This window comes from Dama dama, chromosome 27 (assembly GCF_033118175.1).
Source record: "Dama dama isolate Ldn47 chromosome 27, ASM3311817v1, whole genome shotgun sequence".
NCBI classification, from domain to species: Eukaryota; Metazoa; Chordata; class Mammalia; order Artiodactyla; family Cervidae; genus Dama; species Dama dama.
The window spans coordinates 33168150-33195685 of NC_083707.1; the positions used below are offsets into that span (position 1 = coordinate 33168150).

Below are 27536 nucleotides of genomic sequence, written 5' to 3' on the forward strand. Positions count from 1 at the left end.
TTAAGCCATAGAAGAATATTTATTGACATGGGAAAATGTTAACAATATACCTCTATATGAAATATGCAAGATACAAAACAGTATATACAGTTTAATACCATTTTTATGGAAAGAAAAATAGCCATATATACAAAATCATGCATAGGAAAAAAATAGAAGGATGTGCATACCAAATGTTAATAACGTTATCTCTAGACAGTGGAATTACAAGTGGCTATACAATTTTCACAATAAATTTTACCTGCCTTCCAAACAGTATCTGCTTCAAGCTATTCTTTCATGGTTGTGATCAATTTGATATAATTTCTCTTCAAATAGGCTCTGTATCATGATCTAACCTCCAAATCATACTGCTGTTCCCATTTAAAAAGTAGATGCTACTTGCTCTTTCATACTGGTATATGGAGAATATCTTTAACTAACACAATATACTACAAAATATGCCACAGTATAGATCTGGCTATAGAAAATTATTATTTGGAGAATTTGAAAACCTTCTAAACGAGAGAAATTTTAAATAGACAAAAGGATACTATAACTAGTTAGGGGTCGATAATGAAGAGTGAAATAACTCAGGTTCCATAACTGGAGACTTTTGGATCTCTCCTTTTTACTAGCTGACTTTTGGCAAAGGATATTAGAGTTTTTTAGTCTGGAAAAATGTGGTTAATAAAAGAAGCAAAAATAAGTTGTTGGTTTTTTTTTTTTTTAGTAAGGGAAAATGGGATCAGAGATTAAAAGGTTTTCTATAAGGACCTAAATAAATGTTAGATAAAACAGCTAGGAAGAAATTCAAATTTGGTGTTGCAGAAAAATTAACTCACATTTTTCTGTAGCACCAGTTCTTACTGTTTTTTATCTTCTTTGACAGGTTTTGACATGCCAAAACTGTGACATCATTTGAATGTTAATTAATAGCCATTAAGTTCTTTATTTTAACAGCTAATACATAAAACACACTTTTTCATGGAATTTGAGGTAAATGTTTTAAATAAATATGGGTTACAACAACTAAACACACTGACAACAAATGTAATTTAGATTTTACCTCTCAGAATCCATTCTAGGGTAAAGTAGTTTACTAAATTCTAATTAAAAATACCAAGTCAAGATGTTGGATCTCCTAAAAGTAAAACATTAGAGAACAGGAAAAAAAACAATGTGTCCACTTTTCTTTGATGTTTTCCACGCTCCAGCACTATTCCCAACTGCTTCTTTATTTCTGTTCCCTCGCTTTGGAAGAGAATTACAGGCAAATCTGTGACTAATTAATAATTTTTAATAGTTGCTTATAACTATTATCTGAAAGGGAACAGTTAATGACTTATAATTCCTCACAGATAAATTTATTTTCTAAATGCCTAGTGGTAAATTGTACAACTTGCAAATAAAAAAAGCAACTTTTATAAAAAAAACTGATGAAAGGAAGATTTTATAAGAATGGGGGGGGTAAAAAAGAGGGATTTTCTCTGTTTTTCCCATCAAAGATTCGTTCCTTCTCTCCACAAATCATGGAGTTGAGAAAGATAGCTGGAGCAGGAACAGGAAAAGTGCACCGCATTTACAGAACTACACACCTGTCACTCTGCACCAGCGGTGTTCTGCCACCTCTATGCCATTCCATAATGTCCCAATAAACTAGCACAGTTGGGGCACAGTTCTAATTCCCCAGTGAAGATCACAAGAAAACTTCTTCCAGGCTGTTAGAAGAAACCAGACTGTTACACCGATACATTTCAGCGGTGGGAGGAGACTACTGGCTCACCCTATTGATTGCTTAACAGTACAAGAATTAAACAAAAAAGGAGAGACTAGAAAATCACTTTGAAAATTCACAAACACCAGCTTGCAACAGAAAATTGAGGCATGACACTTCAGCTAACAAATCTGTTAGATGAATTATCACTTCAGCACATTAACTGCAGGTGTATACTCCTGGATTTTCACTTAATCCATTACTCCATGATGAACACTATAAAATGAAAGATGACAGATTTATGAACTAAAATCACAAGAAGAAACTCTTGAAGATCAATCTTCAATGAGGCCCTACTCCAATAAACCATAAAGAGCAGTAAAAGGTAATACTCACTTAACAAAATGAGAATCCCAATGCTGAGAAATCAGGTACTTATATTCCTCTAGAGACACTTCTTCCCCACCTGACAAAGGCACTTGACATGTAATGATATGCACAGTTAACTCAGGTACTGCCCTGGGCAACTGTTACCTTTCTAAAATTAGATGCAGTGGTGATTAACTTCAAACTAATACTTCTGAATCAGCCTGAAACACACATGAAAATATCACAGGTTCTCTATTTTGGCAGATGATATAACCAAAGAACAAAAGATATGCTGGTGTTCACAATGAACTGGCTGACTTGAACAGTCCAGGATTCTCTCTCTGCACAATATATTCTTGGATGACTGTGGAATTTGTATATAATTATAGGCAAATTAACCTTTCATATAGTTTCAGATGTTAATGTTCACTCCTCTTCTTGTCTTTCCTTACTTTTTTGTTCTTTCCCAAAGCCTTAGATGATTCCTCCTGAAAAAGACATAAATTAATGTAGTATCTTCCTACACTTAGGAATCTTAAATATTCATACAGAATATGCAGAATAGTGAAAGTGTAATTACTTCCATTTGTATCATCTTTCCATTTTACAGGGCTCTTTCACTTACCACAGTCTATTTTAATATTTCCAAAACAATCAAGGATAATCAGAGAAAACATTTATCTCAGTTATCTAACATTTATATTTGAGGAATTTCAATATTATTTATAAGTTTATTTTTTTGGGGGGCTTCCCTGGTGGCTCAGACAGTAAAGAATTTGCCTGCAGTGCAGGAGACCCTAGGTCAGGAAGACCACCTAGAGAGGGAATGGCTACCCACTCCAGTATTCTTGCCAGTATCCTTGCCTAAAGAATTTTATTATTTTCTGTGAATGTATATATTTTGGCCATGCTGCACAGCTTGAGGGACTGAACCCATGTCCCTGCAGTGGAAGCCTACAGTCCTAACCACAGGGCCCCTAGGGAATTCCCCTTAACATTTTTAAATCTATTGTTCATTTTCCAAAGTAAGGCAGCAAAATTTAAATTAAATATGAACGTATCTGAAATATGAGACAAAAACCTCAAAGTATAAAAGAAGAAGGCATCTAAAGGCATACCAGGGAAAAGGGGATATACTTTGACAGTAACAGAGAATATTAGAATTTTATGGATGTTTAAAGACCATCCAGTTCACTGTAGCATTAGCTACAACTTCAACGGGCCTCAATTTTAGGGAGTGGAAACTGATTGGTCTTTAAGGTTTTTATAAAACCCCATGAATCTACGAAATTAAGGTCTGAAGAGATGAACCAACCTGCCCAAGATCACACAACTAATCAATCACATTGTTCTCACCAAAACCTATGCCTCTAGTTTCCCAGTTCAAAGGTTCTTCCAATATACGTCACTCATTCTAATTCACTCTTAATTTTCTTCTTCAATTTTTTCGTTCAATTTCACAGGCAGTAGTGAGAAACTCTCTAGATATAATATCAGTAACCACTTACCGGTGAACTTGTGTAGTTCTTCTCCACTAGAATGTTTCTAGCACAGTTGTTGATATGTTTGAAGCGATCTGGTCCTAGCAGAATCCCTCCATACCAGCGTGATACCACCACCATGACATTTCTCACATTCAAAATCTGTTATTTTCAGAAGCACAATTATGTATAGATATGGACAAGTACAAATGTGAGTTTTAAAGAAAAATGAAAAAAAAAAAAAATGTATATATATGAAATTGCACATAAAATTTCCCCCTGACTTTAATGGCATAACCATGAGTGAGCAGAGTGAAATGAGTAACAACTGAGGAGACAGATGTTAGAATGAGAAGGGAATTTGGAAAACAAACTCTGTGGTCCACAGTGTCCTCAAATTCCAAACTTGGGGGCCACCAGTCAGCGTGAAGGGGAGGTCATGCAGTAGGTTCCAGTTCTTGGTAACTTCAACCAGAACAGCTGAGCTTAGGCAGTTTTCTACTCCTACGTCAAACAGCAACACAAAACCTGCTTCTGAACAAACTGCCAGACAGAACTGAGGCTGTATGAGTAATCACTGGTGCCTACCAGTAAGGGCTTCCTCAGTTTGACATTTGTCAAATGTTGCCCTTAACATGAAGCCCACCAGTCTACAGGCCTGACCCCCCCAAAGTTCCTATCAAGGGAAGGGCCTGGTTAGAAAACAAACCTCTACATACAATGGCAGAAGAAACTATAGCAGATACCTTAGGGGGAAAAAACCAATCCATTCTTAAAATTAATGAACAATCAATGATCACCAGACAGATGAAGAAAATCCAGCAGCATGAAAAGAAAGGACAAGATAAACAAACTAAAATGGACAAGGAGAAATTTAAGGAAGAAAACATCTGGAAAAAGAAACTCTAATTAGTATACTCAGAAAAATTTTAGAAGACACTGCATTCATAAAAGCAGAACAGCAAGCACACTATGAAAAGGGAAAAATAGAGAATAAGAAAGAACTCCTGGAAAATTAAATATGGTTGCTAAAAAAAAAAAAATTTATTCAACAGAAATTTTGGAAGACAGTTAAGAAAATGTTTCAGAACATAAAGCAATGAAATGAACAACTTAACAAAAAAAGAAACATTCTGGAGCTATCCAGAAGTCCAATATCCAACCAGCATGAGTTTTACAAAGACAGAACAAAGAAAACAGAGGAGAGGAAGCTGTCATGAAGAAAAAAGGATAAGTTTTTCCAGAGCTGAAGATAATCTTCTATTGTCTATCACTGGAAGAGCTTGAAAGCACAGCTGCTGCTGCTGCTCAGTCGCTTCAGTCGTGTCCGACCCTGTGCGACCCCGCAGACGGCAGCCCACCAGGCTCCTCCGTCCCTGGGATTCTCCAGGCAAGAACACTGGAGTGGGTTGCCATCTCCTTCTCCAATTGAAAGCACAGCACAAGTTATTAACCTTTTGCTTTCTGCCCCATATCCAGTGGTTAAAATTATCTCTCAATCAATGTTTAAAAATTAACTACTAATAAAACCAAATATGGCTCATTACATATCATGTAACTGTTTGACTTATTCCTAAATGGAGCTCTGTTTGGTTGAGAAATTTTATGGCTCACAGAATAGGACTGGCAGGGTTTAACTCACACGTACCTCCATGAGATGGAGAAGGCGCCCACCAGCTGCTGTTTCCCCGTCATCCTCACAGTCCTGTAAGAAGGTCTGCTTATCCTCACAGTATATTCTAGAAACCCATGTAACAGTGTTATACTTTGAAACCTTGAAATACTGTAATAAAAGTTATACCCCTTCATACTGGTTGCCATCAATTTACTTCCAAAATTAGCATATTTATTTTAAAAAATCTTTCTTGATATATATTGGTTATATTTTCACTGATGATTTACTATCCAATATGCTTCCTTTTTTATATTCTGGAAAGCTAAAATCAAGAGTACTTCCTTTGAATCAGAAATGCTACAATTTCAGAAGGTGAGCTTACACATCTGACACTCTCTCTGCTTCATTTAATCTTGAAGCTGAGATTAGAGAGAGTAGTCACTAAAAAATGTTTACTGAGTCAGCTATCTGAATATTACACGTAAGAGGCACTAACAAATGGTATAAAGGAAACAGGTGGTATACTGTCATCAAAGAGCCTAAGCTCTAGTGAAGGAGACAAAAAGTACATTAAAAAAGATGGAGGTGAAAAAATCAACCTAAGTCAATATTTTATACTTTTCTAACGTCTTATTCTAGCCATGAAGCATTTATCTTCCCCACTATAAGAATTATAAGATTTATTTTTCTCCATAATTTCCCCCTGGATAGTTATCAGTATCAGAAATAAATCACAGAGTTTTTACCCATTTAAATTATCTAGAAAGTTAGCATCTAGAATAATAAATAGGGCTACACTGTAGTTGAATAAGCTTGGCAAGTAAGTAAGAGGTATAAAAAGAAAACAGTGCCAGTTAAGATATGCCATCTAGTGGATTTTTTAGGCCCCTTTACAAATGGTAATATTCTATTTAGGACTAAGTAAATATAGCAAAGATTATCTTTCTAGCTATTGTGATAAAAAGCCAAATACTACCTTATCTATAAACCTAAGTCAACTTTATTAGTTTTATTATGCCAATCATATTCATTCATTCATTCATCCATCCATCTTTCCATCTACCAATCCATCCATTCATTCATTCACTCAGTAAATATTCACTCAGTAAATATTTACTGTCCAGTTCGATCCCTGGGTTGGGACGATCCCCTGGAGGAGGAAATGGCAACCCACTCCAGGGTTCTTGCCTAGAAAATTCCACGGACAGAGGAGCCTGGCAGGCTACAGTCCACAGGGTCACAAAGTGTCGGCTAAGACTGAAGCCACTGAGCACGCGCACATGCACACACACACACACACACACACACACACTCTCTCTCTCTCTCTCTCAACCAAGCTCACCATTATTTAGAGTTGGCCTCATTTCAAGAAGAGAAAGTTAATACTATTAAACAAAATTTTATGTGGCAAATTTAAGGTAAAAAGGAGTCAGGGATTGACTTTAAGGAACAAAAGAAGAAATTTAACTATAAAAATCAGTACTGTTAGGTTTTTGTTTTTTTTAAAAAGAAGTACCATGGACATTTTCACCAACCCTTTCCTCACATGCCAGGAAGACAATGATGCAGCATCCGATACCTGTGTGGACCAATGGCCTGAAGAGTGCCCCATAACTCCAAAGCAGGAACACAGCCCCAGAACCAGGAAGTAACCTTAAAAGGACCCTAAGCATTCAAAACACACAACACAAAGTCCATGGACCACATACAAGTTATTTCTTTAACTCCCACTGGAGTCCTTATTAAGCCTCCACTTTGTGCCTTTTTAGTCTTCTCTGACACACAATTCTGACAAGCTAAGCTCCTTCATTCCCAAATATCAATTATATAAGAGGGGATTTGGAGGGGCTGCTATATGCAGTCAGCTGACATCTGTGAGAAGTGATAGCTGATCACCATCAATATGCAAAAATACTCAAGTACTTAAACCTGGGGCTTGAAATACAGTATCTGGCACATTATTTAACTTTTAGATAACTTAAAATCAGTATCATGTCCAGTGACTGTTGAAGGGGCAGCCACACAGCCATGTATTAATAGGAATAACAGAGATAAATAACACTAAATTCTCAAGTTCAGCTCTACCACGTAACAATGATGTGATCTTGAAAAAGTTCACCTTTTTACAGTGGCACAGTCACTTAAATAATTAGAATTAACTCATGTAAAGTACATGGCACAGAGTAGGCACTCAATAAAGATGCAAACTAAATGAATGGTACCTATTAACACTTTCACAGCACGTTCTAACCACCGAGAGCAAGCACAGTCTCATCTCTCCTTTTTATATTGATGACCCTAACTCACTAAAACACCAAAATTCTACACCCTGATACTCTAATAAGTAGGGAAGTAGGTTTTTGGAAGATCTGGCATTTAATGAGATGTGACTTAGTAATATTAAAAACTCACCAATCAAAAGTGATCATTCTTTTTGAGTTTTCTGAATTTTAGATAGCCTAGATTTTACAGATAGTGTCAATCACATTTTAAGTTTACACTGAATTCCTATGTCTATACTCTGATCTATTTTAGTCCTAAACTATGTTCTGTTAAGTCTGTATAAATTTGAATATTTTAAAAAAATACACCCTTCATCTCTTTACAACAAATTTTGCAGAGATTTGTATAAAACCTTCATACTCAAAGACGTGTAGTGAAAGAAGCACTCTAAATTCACTGCTAACGGGAACATAAATTGGTTTAAAAAAAACTTCAGAAAAATTTTGGCAATATGGATTAAGAATTTCAAAAATGTTCACATTTTTTGATAATTCTACTTCCAGGAGTCTATTCATTTTTTCCTTTTTAACTATACTTCTGCTTCATTTCAAAAAAGAATATCAAATAACCAGAACCTATCCTGAGGAAATAATCTAAAAAGTACACAAAGATGTTCACGGGACTATTCTTTATAATAGTTTTAAAAAATGAAAAACTAAAACAAAAAGGAAATGGTTAAATAGTGGTATGGAGCCTCAGACAAATATTATAAAGCCATTAAAATAATGTTTATAAAGCAATTATAACAACATGGAAAAATGCTTTTGTTATATTAAGGAAAAACCTGGATACTAGAATGAAGCATTAAAAAATAAACTTTGCATAGAAAAGACAAAACACCTCCAACTAAAAAAAAAAAAAAAAAAAAAAGACAAAACATTTCACAATATCAGTTACACTGAATGGCAGAGAGTGAACTTTTCCATTTTTTTCTGCCGTTTCCAAATATTTTACAAACGATTATTACTTTTACAATGGAAAAAAAAACACAAAATTGTTCGTTTGTTTTAAATCATGCTTCTGTTTCCCCCATTTTTTTTTTTTTTTAACAAACTGCACATTCCTAAAGTTGTGATGATCACTTACCGGTATGCATAGATGTTGTGGGTGGCACTAGCAATTTTCTTATTCTCATACAATTTGGCAAGAACCATTTTCACCTTAAAAGCAGAAACAATATAAATAAACTGATATATATATTTTTTATTTGCTCTGTAAATGCTAAAAAAAGTCTTAAAGCATATTGATATACATACTGTTGAACTGAAATTAACAGTTATTTAAATAATCAACTACATTTTGAAAAAGCCATTTCCAAAGTTTTCTCCTCATTTTAGGGGCAAAAACTGAATTACTCTAATTGGTACAAAAAACAGTCCTAGAATTTTTGAGCACCAGTTTTCAACAAATATCTGAGCAGTAACCATGTTCAAGGTACTTGCACATAAGAAATCTTCCCCATACTGTAGAGAAAGTTAAATGAGAATATGAGAATTTCTAGAAATGGCTCTGAAAATTTACCAGCGTGAGAGGTGCAGAGTAATGGTATGTTTCAAAACTTATGAAACCAAAACTCTCCCTGGAAGAAATAAGGTTCAGAGAGGAGGTAACAAGAGCCAGAACTTGAAAGATAAGTGACAATTCTGCATCAAAATGGAGGAGTAAGGTGGGGCAAGAAGTTGTCATTCCTTCAGAGGAAACAGCATGTACAAATGGACCAGATTTAGTAGGAAGAAATAAATGCTTAAGTTTAACTGGGGGCTTCCCTGATAGCTCAGTTGGTAAAGAATCTGCCTGTAATGCAGGAGACCCTGGTTCGATTCCTGGGTTGGGAAGATCCTCTGGAGAAGGGATAGGCTACCCACTCCAGTATTCCTGGGCTTCCCTTGTGGCTCAGCTGGCAAAGAATCTGCGTGCGATGGAGGAGATCTGGATTTGATCACTGGATTGGAAAGATCCCCTGGAGAAGGGAAAGGCTACCCACTCCAGTATTCTGGCCTGGAGAATTCCATGGACTATACAGCCCATGGGGTCACAAAGAGGCAGACATGACTGAGCAACTTTCACTTTGGGCTTCCCTAATAGTTCAGCAGGTGAAGAATCCACCTGCAATGCAGGAGACCCCGGTTTGATTCCTGGGTCGGGAAGATCTCCTGGAGAAAGGATAGGCTACCCAATCCAGTATCCTTGGGCTTCCCTGTAGCTCAGCTGGTAAAGAATCCGCCTGCAGTGCAGGAGACCTGGGTTCAACTCCTGGGTCAGGAAGATCCCCTGAAGAAGGGAAAGGCTACCCACTGCAGTATTTTGGCCTGGAGAAATCCATGGACTGTATAGGGGGTCACAAAGAGTCAGACATGACCAAGTGACTCTCACTTAGCTGAACTGGAACTTCAGATAAACCACAGTTTTTTTTATTCTAAGTATGACCTATGCAATAATGTTTATCTGAAATTCCAATTTAGGTAGGTATCCTGGCAACCTTAGCAGGGACATAAAAGAGAAAGGTTCAGAAAGAGACCAACAATTTTATGTAGCTCTGCCTTAAGAGTATGAATGTAATGACAGATGTATCAGCAGGATTAAAGCAGGGTCATATCACAGTGACTTGTATAACATGTTTGAATTTCTCCTTGTAGCCAAAGGAAATCAGCAAAGATTATTGAGTATGTGAGGGAAGAGTGACACGTGGTCAGTTCTTCCAGAAAAGTAGTTGGCAAGGGGCACAGATGAAACGAGGTAGGGAAGACGGAGTTAGAGACGGGGAGGCCAACTTGGATCAGAAATGATGCAATCTTGTGCTTCTCAGACTCAGATTCCTGATTAGTAAAATAAGTAGACACTGGCCTCTAAGATTTATTTCAGCTTTCACAAATTATGATCCTATAAGTCTAAGTGACTATAATCAGAAATGGAAAAGGGATCCAGGATGAAGAGATTCCGAATAGAATGTCTAAGGACTCTAGCAACATGATTATAAGTAATGGCCAAGGGCAAAACAGGCTTTCTGAGAGAAAAGCCCAGAAGCTTACACCAGAAGCTCTTATCCTGACCACAAATCAATGAAGAAAAAAACTTCCTCTTCCAGAGTCTAACAAAGAATGAAAAGGCAATGTGGTGCAAAAAATTATATTCCTATATATAGGGCTTTAAAAGAACTTGGACAGACCAAAGGGAAGAAGACCGATGCTTACTCTAAGAATTTTCTGGTTAATTTAATTTCATAGGTGTACTGAAATTGTCTCTTACATTGATAAAGTTTAGGGTAGATTATAGCAGCAAGGAAAAAGAAAACAATTCTGCTGAAGAGATTAAGAAAGACAAAGACCTCTGAATACCATTTCTGATGGAGAAGTTTCCCAAATGATATCCTTTGGTGGTTATCAGGTCACCTAAAATCAGAAAGCTGAAAGGAAAAGGAATTCAGGTTGGAATGACTGGGCTCAACCAGTCTGTCTACTGTCCCCCTACTCGGGTAACAACAAATCAGGCTAGGTTTTACAGAACTCCCATGTGATAGGACAGATGATTTTTTAACAAGTAGGTAAGCATCATAATTTTCTATACCACCACAATGGGTTTTTCTTCTTTGAAAATCCATTAGTTAAGCCCTAATCAGAGTCTGCATATAATTTTGAAAGCAGTGATCAACAGAAATAAATATTCTATGATTCCCAATAATTTGGGGGTAGAAAATTCAGCAAATAATTTTTATCTTGAATGAAAATTAAAAGCAAAAACAAATATATTATTGCAAAACCATCCGCCTCAATTACTTTGGTAAAACACCATCAAAGTGAACTGGACACAGCAAATTTACCTGTTTGGGACAAACTACTGGAGCCAAGTGTGCCTGAAAAGTACTTCTTCGGTCTGTAATAGGAATGCCATGATCAATTGGAGGTAACTCTTCTATTTCTATAAATGTAAAGAATTACGTTACTTTTTAAAATTCTTACATACAAATACTGAAAAACTGGCAAATGGTATAGTGGAGGGAGTTAGGAAAGAGATGTAAATTACATGGCCAATCAACTCAAATAACCAATACTGGTTGTCTATTAAATTACAATTTTAAGTAAAATGTTCCCCCAATAATATCCTACATTAAGATAAAACTACTTGACTTATAAATGCTTTTCACCTGCTAAATGGTCACCCAGTGAAAATGGCAGGTTGGCACGCAAATCCTGGACTGTTTCAGTAGTATAAGTTGGCATAATATCTAACTTTTAAGAGTATAAAGGAGTCCTGAGACCAAAAAGATCAGCTAATATGGAGTATTTATTCATTTTACTATTGATGGACTTCTGGGTTGGGAAACCTATGACTTTACTTTGTATAGCTGTAATATAATGTCTTCTGCTAATAAAACCGTTCCTACTTCATAGGATTGAATTAAATATATCAATAGTACACCATATTGGTAGTCCACTGAGTACCTGATTTCCCGTTATTCTGCTCTTTAAACAAGCTTAGGAACAATTAATTTTTTTCTATTTCTACAAGTCAGTTTACCCTACAAGTGATGAAATACTTCAACTAATTGATATAAAAATATTTCTGGAGCATTTTAAATAACTTGCCTCAAATCACTGCTCTGGTTTACGGCAGGACTAGGATAAGAAGCCAGGTTTATGGAGGATGTTTTACCTTCCCCCCAGGTGTGTTCTCTTTTTGGAAAGATTGTGACCACTGTACTGGTACACTACTAAGGTCAATACCAACTGGATGTGATTTATTATGACTCTGATTTTCACTCTTGCTAAGAATGAATCTTCATTCTCTAAAGAAATCCTATGCCAAATCCACAAATATGTAAACGAATAAAATGGGAGCTACTCAGAGTGAAGCAGGGGCAGGTATCCTTGGTCTTCTCCCCCTACTCATTCACTTCTTTGTCCTTTTTCTTCCACTAACTTTGAGACAATATGCGAGAACTTTAAATTTTCATTCACTGTTTAAGAGGTACTATATCATAGCAGAGGAAACTCCCCATCTTCAAAGAAAATGAACATTCTCTCTGGTCTATCATGTTTTTCTAAGACACTTGAGGAACTAATGATATCATTCAACATTTTAAAATACTAAAATGGAACATACTTTCTGACAGAAACAGAGCTAATTTATCACAGCAACCTATTCATAAGTTGAACACTACTCGATTATGGAACAAATTTGTTTGAGCAAAAACTAAAATCTTAAAAGCATTTCACTAGCTTTAATTCAGTGGTTGCATCTCCAATTACTGTATTTATATTTGTTAGCACAGACTAAAATTTAACTCTGAGCCATCAGTAGATCTAAGATTTTAAAATAAAAATATATAAAAATAAATAAATAAAATAAAAATATAAAAACAGGATATGAATTGAAAACATTAACACAGCTTTCTTAGTTTCAATTTCTCCCACCACTAATTCAAAACTCTAACAGCAAAAAAGAAAAACTAAACTTCTATTTTTGTCCTCACTATTCTGATAGACTTAGAAAACACCAAAATGACCAAGAGGCAGGAAAAATATAACCCAGTTCTCTGTAAATTAATGAGAATTCCTTAAAATGTGACAGTTTACTACATTTATATACCATTCCAAAAACAAATCCTAGTGCTACCACCCCGTGCTGTGCTCGTCACTCAGCTGTGTCTGACTCTTTGTGAGTCCACGGACTGTAAGCACGCCAGGCTCCTCTGTACATGGGAATTTTCTAGGCAAGAGTACAAGGGTGCATTGCCATGCCCTCCTCCAGGCGATCTTCCCAACCCAGGTCTCCTGCATTGCAGCTGGACTTTTTACCGCCTGGGCTACCAGAGAAGCCCAAGGACACTGGAGTGGATAGACTATCCTTTCTCCAGGGTATCTTCCCAACCCAGGAATCGAACTGAGGTCTCCTGCATTGCAGGCGGATTCTTTACCAGTTGAGCTACCAGGGAAGCCACATCACTACTGTCCTCAAAATAAACTAGTAACATTCACTATACCTGTTCGATTTTCACTGACATCAAAATCCAAAGTCTTAACTTGATTTTCTGGTTGACATGCTAAAACAAGATCATCTTCACATTCAACATCTTCCTCTTCAGTTTTCTTCTTTATGTCTGGGCCTATGTGGATATGAGACATTATGAGTGATCATAAGACAGTAAAAACTGACACTTAAAAAACTTTTCAGTCTCGATCTCTAAACATCAGTCTTCAACAGAAGGAACCAGTGTTCCTGCAAGTGGTTGTCTGTCTCCAGGGTTGGGACAAGGAAAATGTAAGATGAGCTGGGACATCTTGTGATTGCAGAGAGTAAAGGAATGTTCAGAAAAAGATGGGAGCTTATAAAAAGAACACAGGAGCCCACCTGCGAGCACTCTGAAAGGCCAAACCTGGAACAATTTGAGCAACAAAATAAAGACAGTATGGAATTTTAGCTCACTAAATAAAATGAGTTCATTCTCATGTAAATAATCAAATAAATGTGGAGAAGAGATATCTTGTTTTCACAATATAATTCAAATTAACCATAGCAAGAAGGAAAGAAAGAAGTGAGAATCACCATATTGTTACAACACTATATTGTTTATAAATATTGTTGGTAAGATACACTAATAGATACTAAAATCAGGGGGAGGGGGGATGAAAATTTGAAGAGGGATAGGGTATTAACACAGTCTCAGAGTATCTCCCCCAAGAGACTTATCAACGGTGATAATTTTATATGACAATCTAGACAGACCATGGTACACAGATACTTGGTCAAACACTATTCTACATATTTCTGCAAAGGTGTTTCTTAGATGGAATTCACATTCCAATCAGTTGACTTTGGGTAAAGCAGATTGCCCTCCACAATGCAAGTGAGACTCATCCAGTTAAAGTCTTTTTTTTTTTTTTTTCAGGTAAGGTCTTAAAAGAAAAAGGACTGACCTCCCCAGACAAGGAGGGAATTCTGCCAACATAAGCTTTCACAGCCTTGAGTTTCAGTATCATTTCTTCTCTAGGTCTCCAGGCTGTCAGCCTACCTTGCAGATTTTAGACTTCCAAGCCTCCATAATTTTGTGAGCCAATTCCTTAAAATCAATCAATCAACCTCTCCCTCTGTCCCCAACTTTTCCTTCCCCCACCTCTCTCTATAAATGTTGAGTTGGCCAAAGAGTTCATTCAGGTTTTTCTATCCCATCTTATGAAAACCCCAAACAAACTTTTTGACCAACCCAATACATAGATACACACACACACATACATACATACATACATAAGACACACACATTTTATTGGTCTGTTTCTCTGGAGAACTTGATTAATATAGTAACTTTATAGTGGAGTCATTTTGCATTAACCAAGGGATCAAGGTAAATATCATCAATAATAAAGCATATTGATATCATTAGCTCCCTGATATAGTACATACACTATGAAGGACACAATATCATTTCTGTCATATTTTTGTCAAAATGCCTAGTCTTACTCCAATCATGAGAAAACAATGGACAAACTCAAGGTCATGAAAGGTCATAAAAGTCAAAGAAAGAATGGGGAACTATTTATAGACTAAAGGGGAGTAAGGAGAAAAAATGCAACAAAGAATCCTGGACCAGATCCTAGAACAGCAGAAAGAACACTAGTGAAAATATTATTATTATATTTACCGATGTTTGCTTTCTTTTCTTGATAATTATACTATGGTTATGTAAGATGTTACTCAGGGAAGCAGAGTGAGGGATACAGTAGTTATTTCTACTATTTTTGCAAACTTTCTGTAAGTCTAAAATTAGTTCAGAATTTCTTAAAGTATAAATAGTTGTAAATAACTACTTCAAGATTTAATACTTCTACAGTAGAAAAAATAAAATAATAAAGAATAAATACATACTGAAGATTAGTAGTAAAATAAAAATAAATTACTTGTCAAGTGGGTGCCCTGGAGAAGAAAATTCTCATGAGATATCCTGAACACTTCCATTTTAATATGAAGTCTCAAAAATTTTTTATTAAAAAATTCCAAAGAAAATTTTTGAAAATTATAAAGTATACAACCTAAATCAGTAACTCAAAAAAGTGAAGTGTGGTGAAACTAAATTATAGATATAGGTGGGAAAGGGAAAACACCATATTAAAATCAAAAATTTAAAAACCTTCCTAAGAGGTGAGTGAGCCCAAAGTTCTGGAGTTCTAAATTTCTACTGGTATACATAACACTTCTGCAATTATCCCACACTCTAGAATGGTGGATTGGCAAAAATTGATTTTGAGACCACTCTTCTCAGATGCCCTGAAATGCCACAAAATCAGAACATGAATCATAAAAAGTCAAGGAAAACACTTCAAAAAATACTGTCCCATGATCAGAATATCTTCAGACCATTTATCTCTGATTTTAATGGAAGCAGTAAAAAATACTTCTATAGAAAAACTGTAAAATGCTCTGAAAAAATATGTATTTCTATCAACTTTAAATGTATACTGATTTTGGTAAAGGAATCCTCAATAACTGGTTTCCTGTAAATAACCTTCTAAAAATTAGCAAACAGACTATTGAATTGTTGTTCTTTCATCCTTCTTCTCCCCAAACTGAAAATGACTCTATCAGTGATAACAATAAAACTCTATTTGGAAATAAAATCATACTCAGTGATTTTCCTCTCTAAAAGGCTTTTGTAGTAACTGAAAGCAAAGACTAGCAAAGTAAACAGAAAACATAAGAAACTTCTATGTTGTTATATACTTATGATTCAACGAAATAATAATAATAGAGCAAAATATTAATTTTCAAATGTTCTGAAATTAGTGGTGATGGCTGCACAACTTTGGAATCTACTAAAAACCACTGAATATACATTTTAAAAGGTGAATGATCATAGTATGTGAATTCTATCTTGATTTAAAAATCAAATTTTCAAAGTCACTTTTTATACCCTAAATATTGGTCAATGTGTTTTCCAAAGTTCTTTTTCTATAGACATTACACTCATTTGAAGCTAATGTCTAACTTATATCAATAATACATGAAGAATGTTACATGGTTAATATTGCCATAGAAAGCAAAGGTTTTTGGGCAAACTTCTTTAACCATAAAATTCTATCTCTGTAAGAGCTTATAGTTATCTGAAACCAAAGAGGCTACACCTTATTGAAAGAAATAACCATACTTACATGAGTAAAGAACTTTTCAGAGAATATATTTTATCATGTAAAACCATAAAACAGCATATAGATCTTTATTAAAAGTTTCAATGAGAATATATACATGAAAATTTAGTTACTGTAAATTAAAAGAGCAATGATAATATTTTTCAAACCTACCTGGTTCTGTCATCTGAGATTTTTGTATTAGGACATCTCTTATTTTCTCCACCCACAGGTAAAGAATACTTTCACCAATATTCTGGCTAAACAAAATTCAAGGGAAAAATTGTTATTAAAAAATTCCTTCTCAAATTCAAGACAATATAGACATGTTTATACTCTAAGAAATTAAATATATCTCGCCATGTGTTTTTTTTCTTTCTTTCTGCCTTGCTGTGCAGTTTGTGGGATCTTAGTTCCCCAACCAGGGACTCAACCCAGGTCCTTGTAGTGATAGCTCCAAATCTTAACCATTGGACCGCCAGGGAATTCCCTAGCCTTGCCTTTTAAAAAGAAACTTATAAAAACATGAGATTTACTAACATTTGTAGATGAATATTTAATACATCAATATTAAAAATCCCAAATGGCTCCCAAATTAACACTGCTTACTTAAAATAAGTAGAAGAGCTACAACCAAAGAGGGGAAAGAGAATTTCTGAACTTGAACGGAATTAAGATAGATATAAATATGATTTTGTTTCTGTCAGTGAATATAATTGTAGTATTGATGTCCAGTCATTGCTTGCTTTCCTAAACTTTTTGAACAATTTCAAACCACTTATTTCATATACTTATTTCAACAATTAAGAATACAAAGCATTTGAAAAACTCCCCAAGAAAGTCAATTTATAAGACTAAAAGACAAGCAATGCAAAGTTTTAGATTCTTATTTTGTTTTCGACATAATATTCTATTGCCCAAATTCATTTCGGTTCCAAAGAGCTGTCTGGCTGCATCAGATAATTAAATCCATCTCAAAGGCCCATTGAGAAAAAGAACAAGTCACAGTTCATTTCCACAGAGTTATGTTAAATGATGGCAACAGCAAGTGTCTATTTTTTAAGGAATGATACTAATTTTAGATGTGTTAATATGCGTGTTAAAGGAACTCACCAAACCACTTCATAACACCTTAGCCCTTCCTCTAACAGTTGCTCTTGAAACCATTATCTCTCTTTATCACCACTCATCAACACCCAAAGGAAGCTTTCAAAACAAGCACACAGGAGAAAACAACACTGTTTTCAAATAACTCTGTACCCTCAAACACTCCATCCCACCCGTAACTCCTGAGTACTGAAACGACCCTCTGTGCTCTTTGGCAACCTGTCTTAAGAGAGGGCAAAAGTCAACTGGAAGAGTTTTAAAAGTTAAGAATGTTGGTTAAGTTTCTTTTAAACAATTCCTACTCCCTTCCTCTCTCCTCCATAAAAGATTCAGAGGTACAGAGGCAGAGAAAGGTAAAATGTATTGAATATATAATATACTAAGCCCAAAGTACATGGTATATTGATATAGCAACACATTAATGCTCATAATTTTCTAATAGAGTAGGCTTTATTTTCCCATTGTACAGATGAGAAAGCAGACCTGGAGAGATCAATTAACTTGTCTAAGACAGTCTTATAAGCAATAAGAAGTCCAGAGCGAGAATGTGAATGCAGACTTACTCCAGAGCTCAGGTGGCCCACATCACTTTGCTCTCCTAGCAAGCAGCTGTGCCCATAGGCAAGTAAGACACTTGAACTGCCTCAGTTTCCCCACCTACAAAACAGATTTACAGCATCTTGTCTTACTTTACAAAAGCAGTCTCTTTTCAAGTGGAGCTGTCTTAATTCACTCAGCAGATCTGTAAGGGCCTCGCCTACACACCAAGCACTATGTGCAACCCTGACGGTACAGCAGTGAATGAGAAAACTGGGTCCCCCGTCCCAGTGCTTGCAATTATTGTTCTTAAAAATGTATGCTTTTATATGTAATTCTTTCCATCTCCTAACCCCATTCTACTGAATTCATCACATCATCATCATCACCAAAAGTAGTAGCACTATTATCTAGTTTTTATTGAAAGCCTACTATATATAAGATGTAGAAAATGCTTGGTTACTTCACTTAATCTTTACAGCCCCCTTTGAGACAGGAAAATAATCCCTCTGTGAATACATATTCACATTCAGATTTGTTATTTTTGTTAGGGGATTTTGGGGGGAAGGGGCGGTGGAAAATGCCTTGGAAGAATTTCTGCAGTTAATAACTAATTTTTCCAAATAATAAGGAAGACATTAAACCTTAACTCCAAATTTCCTCTCCTCCAGCCCATGGCTTCCTGAAGAACAATATACAACAGCACTCCATCTAACATCATTTACTGACTGCTTCCTTCATCCCTAGTATTTAACTAAATTTACTGACATCCAGTTTAAGGAAGTTGTGGTAGATGTGAAAGGTTTCCTGAAGAAAATGAAAATTCTTTCCCTTAGACCCCCAAATTCTATCACTGATGGTGGTTTGGGTGGTGTCATTGTTTCTGCTTTTTTGTGTTTTCTCTCACGACAGTGGTTTGTAAACCCCCCCCCCCTTTTTTTTAAAGTATAGTTGATTATTCACATCTTTTAAATACAAACTAGGATTTGGTGGTTTTCAAACTTTTGCCCTCACTGTAATGAAATCTCTCACAGAACCAAAAACAAATTAAAACAGACAAAATCTGGAATCTTCCCTCCTGTGCCATTCTTTTCCCACACCCCAGTGGTCCTGGAGGAAGTTTGCTGAATCCTAAAAATCGGTGCAAAATCTGAGAATACTCATTATATGGTGAGATGCTAAGCTTTTATGTACGAAATTGTTATGGTATAGTAGCTGAATATAAAAAGTCTAGAACAAATTTGTTTCAAATTGAATAAAAGATCAACTTGGATTAAAAACTGATATTTTAGTAGAGACATAACTGTGATTAAATATACTTAAATAACTATAATCCAATGCAGAACGATCAAGACAAAGTCAAGTTACTTGTGACTCTCATTTTACCCACGGCTCTAATTTTCATACCTTTAATTCTCCAGTATTTATATTTGTTATTTAACGGTAAAGATATTCACTAAAATGTACTACAAAGTTGCACGACCTCAAACAAATCACTCGATCTGAGTTTCCATCATCTCATTTTCAAAATGACAAAACTAGATGATATGACTCTTCTGACAAGAACAACAAAAATGAGAGCTGCTATTACAGTGCTGAAATACATCACATGGATTATATGTCACTTAATCCTCACAATGATATTATTCCATTATCCTCATTTTACAGATGAGAAAGAGGTCACATTATTTAAAAAACTGACCCCAGAAGCCTGCCCAAGACACCCTTAACATCAGCTTGATTAAACTTCAGACTGGCAGAGCTTGCTGACTCTAGGCCGTGACTTTGTTCTTAGAACATTTTCTTTAGAGAACTTGTCATTATGAATTCTTCTTTAGCTCCTTTGGGATTATGGATATCTTTTTAGAAGCTATGGCAGCTTTAGAACCAAGGCGTGTCTTTCTCAAGGACCTGGGAGCCATTCTTCTGAAATGCAGTCATCAAGGAAGAGCGCGCCCTGCTGCCCAGTCTCTGTTGGAAGGAGCATCTAATTACTGATGAGCCACAATCTGCACACACAGATGGCCTGACCACGGAGAAACACTCTTGCAACCTCAGGAGGAAACTTAATGGGCTGGATACTCTCTGATCAACCTCCCCCCAGCATTCCCCAGTACTTTTCTACAGCTTATCCCAGCCCTCAAAAACCTTGCTGTCTTTTGTTTCAGCCAGCTGAGTTCAGACTGAGTTCTGCCTCTCTCCCTTGTTACAATAGTCTTGAAGAGAGTATTCCTCACCTATTTAACTTGGTCTGGTGCACTTTCTGCTTTGACAAGCCTTATTCTCTAAGTTCCAAATCTAAGACTTCATGTGATACATCAAACTGTGAAGAGCTGTGGGAAATTAATCATTTTCTTAGATTTAAAAGTAAATATTGTTGAAATGAACTATCATAAATTCAAATTTTTAAAAATTTTAATCTTTTTCACTTTTCTATTAATACCAAGTGGTATAATGTTTGAAATATTTTTTAAACCTGTCATTTACCTTTTGTTTTATAAAAATCATTATTTTCATATATTCAAAATATCCATGTTTAAAATGCAAAATGTTTAAACAAAAAATAAGGTATGATAAGCAAATAACTCTACATCTACCCAATCACCAAATTCTAGTTTATGCTCTTAAGTATTCCTCTAACTGACCATTCTTCTCCCCTGCATTCTTGTTGCCTCAATGAAGATCTCCCCTGTCTCCCTCTTAGTTATTGACTGCTACTCCGATGGAGTCCCTTCCTTCAGACTCTTCACTGCCTACCCTCCACACTGCCACACGGATCTGATTACATCACTCCCCTGCCTAAAATGCCTGGAGCCAATAAGATAGTGTTCAAGCTCCTTACCCCAGCTTACAGGTTCTTTCCTCTTACACCTATATCAATTCCTATCCCCAGCATATCAGACTACTTGCTGAACCCTGCAGTTCCTTCTATCTGAAAATCTCTCCCTTTCTGATTATCTGCCAAGCACCACACCTTCACAATGGAACCCTCCTTTACAACCTCACCACATGCCCAGAGATCTCTAAAAGAAACAGCACTTGGTACAAACCTCTCAGCAATTACATCAATATAGTGTATTGGTACACATCTGTCTTCATTCTTAAATTCCAAACTTCTAACAGAGTGCTAGCATATAGAAAATACTTATAAAATGTCTACTGGACAAGACTGTTAGCTTTCAGACTTCTTCCCTCCTTGCATAAAAGAAAACATTGTTCACCTTCTTATCTAGGCAAAAAAATACTGCAGCAGTCAAAATGATGCTAAATGAATATGAAAATCTTGATAATGTTATAATATTTAGAACATAATGAAACTATAAACATTAAGGACTATATTTATACATTTAAAATGTTTACTTTTCAATGACCAATAGCATTTCACTTGTTGCCCCCTGCAGGGATTTTATGGAAAAATATCATTAAAAGTTGTCACACATAACTTTAAGAACAGAATCTACATTTCTACCTAGACCACATGTGTAAAAAGAATACTATTGGACTGGGGTTATTTTCAAGTGCTTTCAATAAAACAAGATGGGATGAACCATATCCTATTTTCAGAACAAACTGCTTTGTTATTTCTGATCCTTCCTAACTCTCTAATAGCTCAAGAGAACTAGCTAAGGAGAACAGCAAGTTGTGCCCTATAGGACACTATCTCTTAATAAAGGGGGCACTCTGGGGTAGAAGAAAGGCAGATGGGAAGCCATTTCAGAGTGCACGACACTGTGCAAAACAGAATAAAAATTTCACTGATGAATATGACTTAACAGGATGGAAGGCAAGTGTGGGAAGATTTTCCAAGAAGAGGAAGTGTTCAACACCATCAAAAGTTACAGAGGCCAAATAAGATAAGAACTGAGAAATGATCATAAGATGTACAATTACGACATCCTTGGTTAGCAAATCTGCAGTGTTATTTATCTACTATTTATTCTACTTTAGGGGGTACATTGGTAAATAGGCATAAATAAAAGATTACAGAAAGAAGTTTTTTGGGGGCACAAAAGTTGGAATGACCAGTAAGATCATGGACAGAAAACATCTCATTGAGAAAACATGTAATATCTATATTTTGAGGATGATGGGATCACTAAATGGGAGCATCTCCCATTGATATTTCCAGTTCTAGGTTACTTCTTGAGTCAAATGTAAACCTAGGGACTCAAGGAAGACCACACTACCTCTTGGTAGGAACCAACAGAATCAATTCCATGAAGACTTAGCATTTTTAAATTTAATATTCTGTGAGGAAGAGAAACCTGGCATAGACACAAAGTGGGTTTTCTCACTGTGCCAGATAGGGAGGCCACCTAGAGCATGTAAGACAATCCTTATTGGTTCTCGGATTACAGTAAAACTGATATTTCAGAACATTATTTGTTGTACTAAATTAATGTATCTCAATACGATTCACCCAAATCACAGAAACATCTTCTCCAGACTATTGCACAGCCTCCTAACTGACATCCCCAATGCAGTTGCTCCCTTCCAGTCAGTTCTCCACCCAGACACAGAACGGGGTTTTCAAAATGAAAATCTCACCACAGCATCATACCACTTCTCGGCTCTTCTTGGCTTCCCATGGGTCTCAGGACAAAGACAGACACTCAACCTGGCCTACAGAACTCTCCATAACTTCCCCTGCTTACCTCACCAGGTTCCTTTCCCACCCTGCTCCCTTTTCCCCCAACACCCCCTCCTTAGACCACCATTATTTTGTGTCTTCATATGCTCCAAACTCCTTGACACAGAGCCTCTGCACATGCTGTGGCCTTTCACTGGAGTTCTTTCCATTTAAGTAACTCAGCTCCTGAGTCAAACAAGCCATCTCTCACCTACTAGGGCAGGTCTTATTTCAAACTCAGGTAGTACTACACATAATATCCTTCTTTCAAACAACTTATCACAGCTGCAATCTGACATTCATTTTTACAGTTATGAGTAATATCTCCCCTACCAGCAAATTCTAAATGCTATGAAAACTGGGACCATTTCTGTTTTTGCTAATTATATATATCCAGGATCTAGTATAATACCTGCTATGTAGTATCTGCTGAATGAATGAGTGAAAAATACAGTATACTATCAACAGACTCTCAGTCCTATTGCCTAATACAAGAACATTATCATTAACAGTACAGGTAGTTTAAAGAATAATTATGCTTAGGATTCTGCTGTTACCAGTTTCATTCAACATAGCCTATGAAAATATAAAAATAAGAACAGTGTCTCTGGATTTACTTTCACAGCTAGCTAAGTGTTTTTATAGCTATTAGTTCTAAATAATACTTTTGTTTTTGTTTCTAAATAGAATTTATATCAAATGTATATATAAAATTATATAACTAATCTTTCAAGGATTCTTCAACTGGATTATTTTTGTTAATGGAAAAGCAGCTTAACAAAAAGTTTACAAAAGGGCCTAACATATCACAATTCCAACAAAGCCCATAACAGAGTCACTAACAGCATTGTTTTTAATCATCCATTACTTACATGTATATTTCCTCAAGGCTATTTGATAAATCTGCCCGTTCTTGCCCTTTAAGCCAAGGAGCACTAAGATTAAATAAAACAAAACAAAGATGATTATGCAAAGACTGTGTTTATATCACAAAGAAAAAACACTGATTAATCACAAACTGATTTTAAGTTCTAAAATTTTTCTACTTTGATCAAAATATTATTATATGTTGTATAAATCTGTACAGTTCCAAAAAGGTTTCATCTGCATTAACTCATTTAGTCCTCCCAGGAAACCATGATGACACCAACACCATCAATATTCAATTAAAATATACTTTAAAAGACGGGGGAGTGCATAAGATACCATAAAATCTGCCCAAGTTTACCTAAGTGGCAGAATATGTTTCAGAATCTAAATTTCCAGATTCACGGTATTTGCCACACAACCAGAGTTCCCAATTTTTTCTAACTGATGTCCCAAAAAACAACTCTAACAAATAAGTCAATTGCCACATGACTGTAAATCAACTTTTTCTGAAAAGAGCACTTGTGTTTGCAAGCTTTCTATAGTCATATCTTTCATCTTCAATGAATAAAAATGAAAAATTACAGAACCATGAGTGATAGCAAACTTTACTGCTGTGGTTTTAAAACACTCATACAAAAGATAATTTAAAAAATAAAATATATAAAAAAATGAAACAAAAGGATAATGCCACTGGTAGGTAAAAATGTTAATAACTGAGATTTAATGCAGTTCTATCTGAACAGATTTATACAGCTTAGCAGGTCAAGCAGGCAGGGTGATCAAAGGTTAATTGCAGTCTGCAGGTCATGACTCAGTAAGACCACACTCTGGCTACTGAGAAGATGGTTCCTCAACAACAAGGGCAAGGTAAGTACCACAAGCACCATGAGCAATGCCTGGAAGGAGGTTCTCTTATGCAGAACCATGTCAAGGAACCGGGGAGGTCATGGGAAACAGGGTAGGAGTGACTCTACAGACCGAGGTTTCTAGATTACTAGATTGTCTAACGAGGAAGATTTCCTTTCCCATCTCTTAACAACATTCTGGAGCTATTTTAGCCCCTATGAATCCCATAATTCTGTAGCTATTTTATCCCCTATGAATCCCTTGATTCTTTTATACTAAGTGGCAAATGTCAGTGTGTTTTTACATAAGTTAATTTTTAAATGTAAACACTCTACATGAAGTCCAACGTGTTTTTAATTTCTATATACATTTTGACAAGGTAGTCTATATAAACACAAGGTATAGTACAAACAATCTTTGCAAAGTACAACTTTTTATAAAAATATAAATGTAGAAACATAGCTTACTTCAGTTGATAAATAGGTGGAGCTGTACCTGGGTATTCATTTGGTAGCATCACCTACAAAGCAGTTTAAAAACAAACCTGCTTATACTTCATCGTGGTTCAAAAACAACAACATTCATAAAGCCAGTCACCAGACAGATTTCTAATTTGCCAAACTAAGACACAAAACCACTGTTTTATCAAATTTCAGAAGCGAATTCCCTCCTCACATTTATGCTTCCACCTTAAATATGTTGCTAGAGTTAGTTGCTCAGTCATGTACAACTCTTTGCAACCCCATGAACTGTAGCCCACCAGGTTCCTCTGTCCATGGAATTCTCCAGGCAAGAATACTGGAGTGGGTTGCCATTCCCTTCTCTAGGGTAAATATGTTGTTAAGATGATGCCAATTTTTTAAGGAGATTATTTGCAGAAAAAGTATAAAAGCAATTAAAATTAGAAAAAGTGGGGTCGACAAAGACAAAAGGGAAACTGAAATAGGGTCGTTATACCCCAACCCCAGATGACGAAGGTGGCATTATAACATGTTCCAGATAATTTTCTTAAGAAATTAAAAAAAAAATCCTACCAAATACTATTAAATAGCTAACACTTACTAGAAAACCATGCATGTTTCTTTTGAAATCAGTATTACTATAAAAATGAATACTAATAAAAACTCATTTTGGCATCTTTATGTTGGAAGTACAGACAGTCAACAAAGACTAAGCATTAAACACAAAGCCGTAACTGATCGTTTCATGTATGTATCCTAACCACAACTGACTCCCAATTAACAAAGAAATGAGTTATCTACTCTATGAACCATCTAAATTACTAATCTAGTCTTTCTTGGAAAATGTTAGCCATCTTCCCAGGTTTATACCCTCTTCTACTAAATGGAGAAGACAATGAAAGGAAGTGAAATTCGAGTCTGCCAAAGGTACATGAAGAACACTTAAATAACTGGCAGAGGAAAGACTGATATTATCAATGAAAGCATTACTGGAGAGTGACCTGAGATGTAACTACCCATATATTTGGATCATCAGTTGTTAACAAAAGTCAGCAACAAAATGACAAATCAGAACAAGTCACACAACAATAATTAGAGGAATACAACAGTAGTCAATAATACAAAGTCAATACTGTAACTGGAAAACGGCTGTAGATGAAGAGGAAAAAATACCTGTAAGCAAAGTGTCCACTTGGGGTCATCTATATCGTCACTAATTCGAATACAAAATATTTTGGCGCAGTCATCAATGACACACCATTCCTCGCCATATATAGCAGCCATTGCTTCAATTTCCTCATTCTGAAAGAGGTTGATGAGGGGAAAAAGTCAAAAATTTTTTGACTACCCTAAAAAACCTAAGTCTTCCTTACTGTTTTATAAGGTATCTGCATTTAACATAACCATCTTGGGTGAAGGAGCCCTAAAGGAAGGACACCAAACATTTTCAGCAACGGGTCAAAATGTCCTACTCCCTGGGTACCAGACTCTATAGCAACGACGGGCACCAACCTTGCTACTACATCCCTGTGCTTTTGACCACTACTGAGCCAAAATATATATGCACTCCTATATCCTGCATGAGATTCACAAGTGAAAGGATGAACGTCTCTTCTCTGCTCCACCTTCTCTTTTTAACAGGTAACCCCTCCCACCCGCCTCCCAACCCCTGGACCACTCCTACCTATTATATCTGCCCTTATATTACTACTGCCTCGCTCCTGCTTTGTTTTGTTTTGAATTTGGCCACGAGGCTGGGTGGTTGATGGGGTTTTTGGTAATCAAATCCTCGAAACGTTTCAGAAATTACTCTCTGGGTTTCAGGTGAAGAATAAAACCGGATCTAAAGGTAAAAATGGGGAGCAACGGATACTTCCAACTTTGTATGATCTCATTTTGTCCTTAGGGCCCATTAGGAAAAGCTTCAATAGCGCCCACGTGAGCCACGCGCTAGGGGTAAGCTCAAGCCCAAGAGCAGAAGATCTACGGGTCCTCAGGGGACTCCAGGGTCCGTGTTATTATTGCCCCTTTTGCAAACGCAGGAACTGGGATCTTAAGTGGCCAGTCCAAGGTCACCCGGCAGAGACAGGCCGGGGAGCAGAACCCTGGTTTCTGCCTCCCGCCCGGAGCTGCTGAGTCGCGTGCTGATGGTTGACGATGGCACCATCCAAGGCAGGTCCAGCGCGCCGACGCCCGGGAGCCGCCGGCGCGAGAGATGGGCTGAGATCGAGCGCCGGGAAAATAGGACGCGGCTGAGCGAATGGCGCAGCCTCAACCCCTGGCGGTGCGGGCGAAACCGGGGGTGGCCCCGGGCAGAAGCCCCCTCGGCCGAGGAGGCCTGGGGCGGCGAGACGAGGCCGAGACGAGCCTGGAGGTCGGCGCCCCGCCGGGGCCTCACCTGCCTCTGGTCGCTGCCTGCATCCCCCTCAGCCATGTGGCCCCGGGAGCTGCCGGGCGGCCACCGCCTGCCCAGGTCCGGAGCGCGGGGGCGGGGCGCTGCGGCAGTGAGCTGAGCGCGGGCTGCA

The 27536-nt window shown here is 36.7% G+C and overlaps 1 protein-coding gene across 2 annotated transcripts; it reads right to left on the reverse strand.

The window, feature by feature from the left end:
- Positions 1-27536, reverse strand: IMPACT (impact RWD domain protein). Of its 2 annotated transcripts, none has more exons than XM_061130685.1 (11): positions 27410-27536; positions 26185-26313; positions 25018-25070; positions 23707-23769; positions 16735-16820; positions 13425-13547; positions 11262-11314; positions 8531-8604; positions 5195-5285; positions 3574-3708; positions 1-2553 (listed from the first exon to the last, which is right to left on the reverse strand). In XM_061130685.1, exons 1-11 carry the CDS (start codon positions 27443-27445, stop codon positions 2485-2487), a joined length of 912 nt encoding a protein of 303 aa, XP_060986668.1. In that variant the 5' UTR covers positions 27446-27536; the 3' UTR covers positions 1-2484. The 2 variants fall into 2 exon arrangements, with proteins under 2 accessions (XP_060986668.1, XP_060986667.1); XM_061130684.1 differs by having other exon boundaries at positions 11262-11359.